Source organism: Galeopterus variegatus, unplaced genomic scaffold (genome assembly GCF_000696425.1).
Source record: "Galeopterus variegatus unplaced genomic scaffold, G_variegatus-3.0.2 Scaffold4846, whole genome shotgun sequence".
Taxonomy (NCBI): Eukaryota; Metazoa; Chordata; class Mammalia; order Dermoptera; family Cynocephalidae; genus Galeopterus; species Galeopterus variegatus.
In genome coordinates this window covers 115,525-125,736 of record NW_007730957.1, presented here as the reverse complement: position 1 = coordinate 125,736, position 10,212 = coordinate 115,525, and the positions used below count along the sequence as shown (strand labels likewise).

Sequence of the window (10,212 nt, the reverse complement as noted above, 5' to 3'; positions counted from 1 at the left end):
CTTCTCAAGGCCCCTGCTGGCCACCCCTCAGCCCCACAGCTTCTGTGACGTGAGGAGGGCAAGCACAACCCAGACACTAGTCCCCTGGGAGACAGCAGGGATAGTTTTCATCCCCCACCCTGGAATGCTTGGTCCTGGGGTGACTGTATTTATAGTAATTACAGTATTTACAAGACCCAGAGTCACTAAGGAAATGACTTAATCCCTGAGACTCTATCTGTCCCCTGATTACAGAGGTGCTCTAAATGGGCTTGAAATCTGCAACTTTTACCTTTCTTTCTCTTGACCCATAAACATAATATGAAGGCATAATACAAGACTCCCCCTAAGGATGTGGATGTGTGGGTGTGTCCCTTCTGGCAGTCCTAGAATTGAATTGAAGAAACCTCAAGTAGACATCTAATCTAACTCCTTGTTATAGATGGAGAAACTGAAGCTGTAAGTAGGTAGATGCAACTCAGCTATGTAAGCTTGAGCAAGTCAGATAATCTCTCAGGACTTTGGTTTCCCCATCTGTAAAATGGAGGTCATAACACTTCCCTTGCAGCAATGGGGTATGGATTTAATGATCAAACATGTTCTAAGCCCATGGCCCTTCACATGACTGGTGAGTGGCAAAGCTGTGACTAGCTCTCAGGGTTCCTGACTCCTGGATCAGTGCTCTTGCCCTGACAACTTGTAGCTTCTTCTTTGCGAGGATGGTGAGAGGTAGTGTAGAGCAGGGTGAGCACACACACTCCAGAGTCATGTTGGCCTAGACTTGAATTCTTGCTTTATCATTTAAATCCTTGGGGACCTTAGGCAAGCTGCAACATCTTCCCAAGTCTTGGTCTTCTCGTCTGTAAAATGGGGATAATAACAAGAGAACCCCTTACAGTGTGAAAGGTTTGAATGATATGGGGTGCTGTATCTTACACAGCACAAGGCCTGACTCAGAATCATTGCTCAATAAACATTAGTTGTTGTCATTATTACCCACAAACTTGCCACCTCCCTGCTGAGCTCTTTATAACAGCAGAATGGGTGGGGGGGTGGAGGTGGAGAAAGGACTCCTAGGTCTTAAAACCCCTCTGGGAGCCTCTCTACCTGCTGGTATGAGGGTCTAGGCCTGTCCCCAAGTGCCTATGGAGGCAAGGTCTACTGATGGAGGGGCCAGGGTGAAGACAGCCGTAGTAGATTCTGAGCAGCGTTAGGATGCCTCACCTCAGCTGCATCCTCTGAAGACCCACTCTTCTGGTCTGGGACTTGGTCTTAAACAGGGAGGACAGAACATTCAGTCACTTATTCCACAAAGTATCAAGCATGCCCTGTGTGCCAGGCCCTGTCCTGAGCAATGGTGAGAGAGCCGGGAATGAGACAGACAATCCCTGCCTCATTGGAGCTCGTACTCTGATGGATGGAAGGATGACTGCACTGGCTCAACCAAAGTTTACTAAGCTCCTACTGTGTGCCAGGAAATGCAGAGGCATGGGAGGGACAATGGTGATCAGTGGAATCAGTGAGTTTGTGTTCGCTTCTGTTTGCTGAGTGCCGACAATGTGCAAGGCACTGTGCTAAGCCCTTTACCTACAACATCTCATTTTCCCAACACCTCAGGAGGTGGGTGTTATTTACTACTCCTGTTTTACAGATGAGGCAACAAAGCAGGAGGGTTAGCATCACATATCCCAGGCTGGTCTGACTGTAAAGGTCAGGCTGTGTGTCCAGCTCTCTATACAGATGAATGAATGAATGCTGGTGAGAATAGATGAATGTTCTCAAGCGTGAATGAACGAATCTCTATGGGAATTTCCTCACTTGGGGAATGCTTGGTTTCTTTTGCAGGAGTGCAGTCTCAGACATAGACAGCCCAGGTGCCAGGGCTGGTGGCCAGGCAGAGCCAGAACAGGAGGAAGGGCCTTTGGACCCTGAGGAGGACCTCTCTGTGAAGCGGCTGCTGGAAGAAGAGCTGTCGAGTCTGCTGGACCCACACACAGGTAAGGACTCCACAGGGTCACCCCAACCCTGCTTTTGCCCTTACAGTTCCCTCACGTGCCCAGGCTTTGGAGTTCTGCTTCAGTCCACTGCAGGGAATTGTCATTTTCTATCTGTGGAGGAACATCAGCAACATTTTACTTCCCCCCGAAGCCTCATAAAGTATTCATTTGTTTGAAGACTAGGTTCTACTTTGCTTATTAATTTTAAAAATCATCGTAAGCATAGTGACCAATTACTGAGCTCTTGGTGTGGGCCAGGCACTGGGGAAACATCTTATACACATCACCTCATTTAAGCCTCCAAACAGTCTTCTGAGGTAGATATTATTAGCTCCAATTTACAAATGAGCAAACTGAGGTTCAGAGGGATAAAGTGGCCCAGAGCCACCTAGCTCAACAGTGACTGAATGGGAGTCCAAACGTGGGCCAGCCTGTCCTCAGGAGACTTGCCCCTTAACTCCTAAACCACTCACTGGCATCCCTTAACTCCTAAACCACTCTCTGGCATTTCGTTGGTGTGTTTAAATACCCTTTCACCCAGGGAACTGAGTCAACTCTTTAATGTGTTAGCACTTCTATTGAAACAAAAAATTTCTGTAGAGAAACAATTAATTTTCGTTGGTGTGTTTAAATACCCTTTCACCCAGGGAACTGAGTCAACTCTTTAATGTGTTAACACTTCTATTGAAACAAAAAATTTCTGTAGAGAAACAATTAATTTTACAATTAATACATAATGTGAACTTTAATTCAAGAATCTGCTAGCTGTGCTCCCTGCCTGCTGTGGACATTGGTAAGCCTCCTTTAGGTAACATACCACATATCTGACCCTCCCATGCTGTGGTTTTCTGTTTCTGTAGTTAGCAATCTATTTCTCATATGCTCCATCTGGCTGCTAATATGCTAAAGGCATGGCAGGATTTCCCTTCCTTGGTTAAAAAAAAATAATTCACATTTATTGTGGCTTTCTATGTGCTAGTCCCTGCTCTAAGTAACTCATGAGAAAATCTCATGAGATGGAGACTACTCATGATCCCCATTTCATAAAGGAAAATATTGAGGGTCAGGAGTATTTAATAATTTGCCCAAAGATGTACAGCTAATGGTTATTATTAACACAGGCAGTGTGGCTCTAAATTTTAGAGCCCTGCTGTTTAATGTTGTAGTCGCTAGCCACATGTGGCTGTTTACATTTAAATGAATTAAAATGAAATATTCAATTTCTCAGTCATGCCAGCGATATTTCAAGTGCTCGGTAGCCACATATAGCTAGAGGATATAGCTTTGGCTTTTGTCTCTATTGGCCAGCTCTTCCAGGAAACTGTGGGCTCAGTTCCCACACAGCCCTGCCTCCCCATAGCCAAGGGGGCTGTAAGAAGTGGTGGGTAAAGAAGGAAGCAGGAATAGAAAAGACTCTGCTGCTCCCAGGGCTGGACTGCCATGGGACTACTGATGAGTGTGCCTGAGACTGGGCTTTTGCTATTTCAGATAAAAGCCCCACCTGAGGATGTGATGATAATATTTTACTGGTTACACGAGTTCATTGAATTGTCACAACTACCAGACAAGATAAGTACTACTATCCCATCACTTTATGAGAGGAAAGGGAGGATCAGAGAGGTTAAGCCATTTTCCCAAGATCACACTGCCCCTAAGTGGCAAAGCTGGGAAGCCAAATGCAGGTTGGCCCAGCTTCCACCCACATCTGGAACTGGCGGGTGAGGCTGAGTGAATTCACTATCGCTTTTCAGCCATTCTCACATCCCCAGAGATCTTCTCATCCCAAACTTCACTCATTCTGAAGCTCTCTGTCCCATGTACAAGGAAAGGCCTGATTCTGTAACACCAAGAGTTCCATCCAACCTTATCACCTCAGAGTCTCAGGGAGCTAAGGTTTACATTTCCCAAATGTCTAGGGTTAATATTTATGTTCACTCAGTTATTCAACAAACATTCACCAAGTCCCAGGCATGAGGCCAGACCCCAGGATCCAGCAGGGCAGGGGCCCAACACTGCCTCACAGTCTGCACAGACCAGAACTGAATGCAAGACAGAGATTCATTTATCAGTGTAAAAAATGATCAGCCATACTTCAGAATAACTTTTTCAAATAATATAGAAAAATAGAAAGAATAAATCACTTCTGCCTAGGGGTAATTTCAGTTAACACTGACATATCTCCTTTCAGTCTTTTATTCTGTGCACAGATTTTAAAGAGCTCACCTTAGGCCAACATTAAATAAATGTTAACATAGATGTTGTACCCCTCACCCCTTTTTTAAAAGATACTGTTTCTTAACCACAAGGCTTATACTGTACTTTCTTTTCTCTGGCTTGGCCTCTACTATCAGGTCTGAGACTAGTTTTCTGAGACAGGATTTTCTGTTGAAAGGATGGGAAAAGAAGTGTGATGGTGGTGTTGGGAATCTAAGGGACAATTTTTTGAATTCCCAGCCACCAGGCTTACTTGCCACTGCTGATGCCCTAGTCCCTTTCCTGGGACAGCTCCCAGCAGGCAGCCCCTTCCCAGCCTGACTTTAGGCCAGGGTTTCCTGTGGCTTGAGAGGTGAAAGTGTGAGGAAGAATTAAGGGCATGGGGCCAGGTGGTTGACAATGCACCCTTTAGCAGGCCTGGGAATTCCAGAAGCCACAGGTGGGTACGTGGCGCATCCAGCGGGAGGGAGAGGCAGCTCTTCATAGAGCTGGTAAGGTGGTGCAGTCGCAGGGGGCTTTGCAGTCATCAGGCCTGTCAAATCTGGGTTTGGCTACCTATCAGATGTGTGACTTAACTTCTTGGAGCTTCAGTTTCCCCATCCATGAAATAGGGACCTCAAAGGTTTGTGTGGAGGTTAAATGAAATAATTATGTAAACTGCTTGACACATAAGTACCTGATAAATGGACACTATCATCATGGATATGAACAGAAGGCAGCTCCAGCCTTGGATCATGGCTAAGAAAAGGGATTTTCCCCATCCATAACAGTTAGTGCCCTGAGGGGAGAATGCCCCTGAGGGGGTAAAAATCCTGGCTGGAATGAGTAGAAGATGCTTAGGCCTGAAACACTCTTTCTTTCGAAACAGGCTAATTTCTACATCTAGGCCTTCCTCTTCCTCCTGTCTCCTCCCCATTCAGCTCATCCGAGTGCTTCAGTCGTCAGCCTTCCTGCCCAGCGAGCTTCCCTGTCAGGGCCTCTTCCTTCCCGTCCCCCTCTGGCCACCCTGTCTGTCCCCTGCCATTTCCCTTCCCTCCTTTGTCCACTGCCCTTGCCCTGCCCACAGCCTTGCTCTCTCCTGCCTGGCCCTTCCCTGCCCGGCCCTCACTGTGTCCCCTCCTCCTCCTGCAGGTCTGGCCCTAGACCGGCTGAGCACCCCCGACCCAGCCTGGATGGCGAGGCTGTCCTTGCCCCTCACCACCAACTACCGGGACAATGTGATCTCCCCAGATGCTGCAGCCTCGGAGGAGCCGAGGACGTTCCAGACGTTTGGCAAGGCAGTGGGGCCTGAGCTGAGTCCAACAGGCACACGGCTGGCTAGCACCTTCGTCTCAGAGATGAGCTCGCTGTTGGAGATGCTGCTGGAGCAGCGCTCCAGCGTGCCCATGGAGGCTGCCTCTGAGGTCCTGCGGCGGCTGTCCGTCTGTGGGAGGACCCTCAGTCTAGACCTGGCCACCAGCGGGGTGTCGGGCGCAGAAGTGCAAGGGGTCCCAGGTAGAAAGAAGGAGACTGAGGGCAGGAGTGACAGCAGCAACAGCAGGTGCCTGTAAACGCACCCTGAAGGCCTGTGGATCCAAGAACCGAAGGCCCTGGGAGATGTTATGGAGCCCAGGCCCTGAGGATTCGGAGACATGAGCTGATTTCTAAAAACATGGAACACACTGGCCAGAGGTGGCCCAAGAACTTTAGGGTGACTGATGCTGCCCCCACAGAGGAGTCAGGGGCCTCAGGACTAATAGGTGACACCCGAAAGCAACCCTTTATAAGTGGCTCTGCCTGTGAATGTTTTGGAGGACAGGGATAGTTTGTGGCTGAGATAAGTGTTTGCTGGCGAAACACATGTACAGCACAAAGGTCAGTCCTCTGGCAGAACAGATGCCACAGAGTATCACACAGGGAAGGATGACCTTGGATATCGGAGGCGAGGGCTGGATCCTGGGGGCACCAGGCAATGCTCTCTGACCTCCTGATAAAGAAAAGCAGTGGCTCATTCTCCTGCTGGCACCTGTCAAGAGGGAGGAGGGAAGAGAAACAGAGTGAAGATTCTTTGTCAACCAGTTCCTAGCAAGAAAGTCATTCTGGGGCAGGACAGGAGTGGCACACTGGTGCACAGTGACAGGTATACACATGACGGACATGCGAGCTCTCGACCCCACTCCTCTATTGCTGTGTTATCAAATAATCTGCTTCTCAGCAGGAAAATTAGGGCTAAGAAAAGCATGACTATTTATAGAGCATTTACGTGAGCCAGGCACGATGCTTTATAATAGGATTTAATTTGATTTTCCAACCCTGAGAGGGAGGTATTATGACCCCTATTGCACAGGAAAGGACATGAGGTTTGAGAGGTTGAGTGTCTTTCCCAGGATCAAGCAGAGAGTAGAGGCAAGGCCAGAGTTTGGATCCAGGCTGTTCCAATACCAAAACCCATGCCTTCAACTTTGACACTAAACTGCCAGCCAAGGAAAGGAAAGGAAAAGCCCTGGAGGGGAGCTTTTGCTAGCAGTGGACTTAACATGAGCCCCCTTCAGGAAACAATGTTGGAAGGAACACTTCCAGAGTCACTCAGTCCCACACAACTCTGCACTTCCAAGCACAGGGCAAGAGGAACTTGGATCCAACCTGATGCAGGCACCAGTCCTTTCCCAGCAAGTAGTCCTTCAGGTGCAGAAGTTATCTTTCCCAACTACACCCCAACCCCACCCCGTCTGCAGGTAAATCTTCCTCGGTCACAGCAGGTTTGGGCCTGTGAAATCAAGCCCCAGAGGACAGTATGTGAACTGGGTCTATGAAATTGACACTGACAGCGACCAACCTTCTGGGGCAGGGGTGGGGGGAGGGAATTGGGGTAGGGGGGAGTGAAGAAACAGCAAATCGTTTCCCAAGGCTCAGCCTTATAATTTTCCTGGAAATTTTCAAGCAGTCATTTGGCTTGCTTCTGAGAGTGTATGGCTGTTCTGGACAATGAAGGCAAAGTTCCTCTATCTGCTCCTCCTCTTGTTCTCTTTTGCAACTCAGTGCTCATGTCCACTGTCCACAGAAACAGGCTAATCATACTCCTGACTAGGGATAATGAACATCATTCATACTTGGAATATACTTGAGAGTGTGGCATCATTAATCCATTATTCCATTTTACAGATGAGGAAAATGAGGCCCGAAAGTTAAGTGCTTCAGGGGTAGGCTCTCTGGGTCTCTGATCACCTCACTCCAGGCCACAGTGATCTCCTTACAAGGTCTGTGATTTTCAAGCTGGTTCACAAAGCTGTTGGGTTCTGCAGTTAGTGAGAGAAGATGGGGAAACTAAGCAGGCGGGGACTTCAGCCTGCCCAGCCAAGTGCCTGGCACAAAGTAACACTTGATGAATACATGTTGAATGGATGTATAAATGAATAAATAGGTGAATAAATGTTTGAGTCCCCTTTTATCCATATTGGGGCTCTAGGTAAGACTTCATTAGAAAAAATGGTTCCATTATGTAAAGTCAAGGTCTGAAAACCACAACATTAGAGTAAACCATGCTGAGCCCCCAGTTACTATTAGATTTTCAGTGCAGAGCTGATGTTGGGAAAGTGGAGAAAAAAAGAGATTGGGAGAGGAGGTGACCTAAGGAAGTTGGAACCATGGATGCCACCTGTATCTTTGGATACACTGGACCACTGCATCACTCTAGTTCAGAAGTCCTAATCTGTAGTCCTTGGACTCCCTGAATACTAGGCAAAACTCTGCATATAGGCATTTTTCTAGGCAGAAGAAACAAAGTTCTCATCAGATTCTCAAAGGAACACATGACCTATAAAAGTTTATATACGGCATCCCTCTAAGATACTATCCAAACCTCCACGGGCATGGACAACTGTAGCCAAAAGGAGTCTGAACTTTATTTCAACTCTTCATTTTATAGTGAAAGAAATAGAAAGACCAAAACGGCAGATGACTTGCCCAAGGCCACATGGCAGGTTTCTGGCAGAGCTAGGATTTGGTATGATATTCTTTCTAATATATCAGGGGTTCTTAACTTGGAGTCCGTAACTGGGTTTCAGGATCTATGAACCTGCTGAATTGCATGCAATATTGGGAAGACATGCATTTTTCTATGGGAAGGAGTAGGCACTTTCATCAAATTCCCAAAGAGGTCTCTGACCTAAATAAGATTAAGGACCACTGCAATCCTCTAGGTCGGTCCTCAGCTCTGCCTTCTCTGCCGAACCTGGAGAACACACAGGTAGAGCTGTTCTTGTTCTGAGGCAACTGATCTTTGATCAGGGAGGGGTTGGTGCTCTCTCCTGTGCCACGCATCCCCTCCTAGCACGCTGAAACCACTTTTCCCAATAACAGGCTGACAGTGAGACAGTACATATGGTGACAGAACTGGGTGTACTGAACAGGAAGGTTACAGAAACTTCTTGACATCAGCCAAGATGTCAAAGCTGAGACTCTGGACATGTTCAAAACAGTTTCCACCAAGATGGGCTCCATCTCCTGGGAGACTGAGGGAGCAGGCAAGCCATCAAGCACTCAGTTAAATGTTGTCTTAATTTGGAAAGCGCAGAGACACTTTTATCAATAGTCAGTCATTCTCCAGCACCAGGAGTGCAATGCAGTGCTCACTCAGAGCCTGGGGGCAGCTCAGAGATTGACAATCTCCTTGTCTGTTACCCAACTCCAGCTTGCACTGACCCTACCTCTCCCCTGGCTGAAACAAGAGTGAGATGGCGACCATTACCCTTGGGACTCTGAACCAAATCCCCAAAAGGAGAAGATGCGAGTGGGGAGTAGGGAGTCTTAGCACAGGCTCAGCCTGGCACATAGTGTACACCTAGAAAACAGGTCAGCATTTTCTAGCTCCTTCTAAGTACTGGGTACAATGGAATGGGTGAGTGGGGGAGGGGGGACACGAGTGAGGCATTATCAGAAACACTCATTCAATCAACTTTGTATTTAGTGAAAAATTACAAAGTGCCAGAAGTAGCACAAGGAATAAGAAGGGGAGGGGTATACAGAATCATTCGTTCAACAATGATTTAAAGCACCTACTACGTGCTGGGTAGGTTTGGTGTCAGACATTGGGTAGACAGGAGGGGAAGCATATAATCACTCATTTATTGAATAAATATTTACTGAACATCTACAAAGTGCCCTGCACTGTATTAGCACTGACGATATAATGAACCAAATAGCCTTGTTCTCACTGTAGTGTCAAAGCTCTTTGAAAACAGCATCTCTCAAAAGGGAAACTGAGGCAGTAGAGCTCTGCACAAAGGTCTCATTGCTGAGGGCGCCAGGCTCCGAACTTTGGGTCACCCAGCATCCTGTCCTAGGCCAGCCCTGCTGATGGGGGCCACCTTCCTGTCCTCCTCTCACATTTCCTCTCAGGGCACTGAGGATGAATCATTAACAAATTCTAATAGCAAAATCACAGCAGTTCCCAAGTCTGCCAGTGAAGTACATCCCCTGGGGCTGTGTCAAGACCACAGTGACTGAACAGCCAAGGATTTTTGGTCCCTTGATATCTCTCGTGACTCTTCCACCCCTTCCATTCCACAAGGAGAGGCCCTTCCTATTCAAATTGGAGAGCCTAAAAATATCTCACCTCCATTGGTACACAAAATTGAATCAGTATTTAACTCAGCAGTGACTGAGGATGAGAGCCACCGGGGTAGAGTCCCATCTGGCCATCACCATGGGATGCCACTGTCCACTATGGTCTGAACTGCTCCTTGGCCTCAGGCATGGTCAGGAGGAAGCAGTAATCAGAGAACCCAAAACAACAACAGGAGAGAAAGAGGCTTGTGAGTGGAACTCCACAGGGAAGGCAGGTGGTGACATCTTACAGAGAGTACCCCAGAAAGGCAGATAAGCAATTTGCGGGGAAATGGACTCTGTGCTCAACTCAGTGAGGGAAACAGTGGGTTAACCCAGTTCTTCATTGTAGGACTTCTTGGAACCTTAATATGCTGATGTGTATTGTGAATCTATAAAAAGGGGATGTCTAGTGTAGCATTTCCCAAACTTATTTGAC

General features: G+C 47.5%; 1 protein-coding gene across 1 annotated transcript in view; it reads left to right on the top strand.

Moving 5' to 3' along the window:
* The window catches only part of PCDH12 (protocadherin 12), a 13,487-nt gene extending 7,747 nt beyond the window's left edge, over positions 1 to 5,740 (top strand). The window contains exons 4-5 of the mRNA XM_008588458.1: positions 1,825 to 1,976; positions 5,322 to 5,740. Coding sequence (XP_008586680.1) covers positions 1,825 to 1,976; positions 5,322 to 5,740 — 571 coding nt within the window. The remainder of the gene's footprint in view (positions 1 to 1,824; positions 1,977 to 5,321) is intronic.
* Positions 5,741 to 10,212: the final 4,472 nt, after the last annotated feature.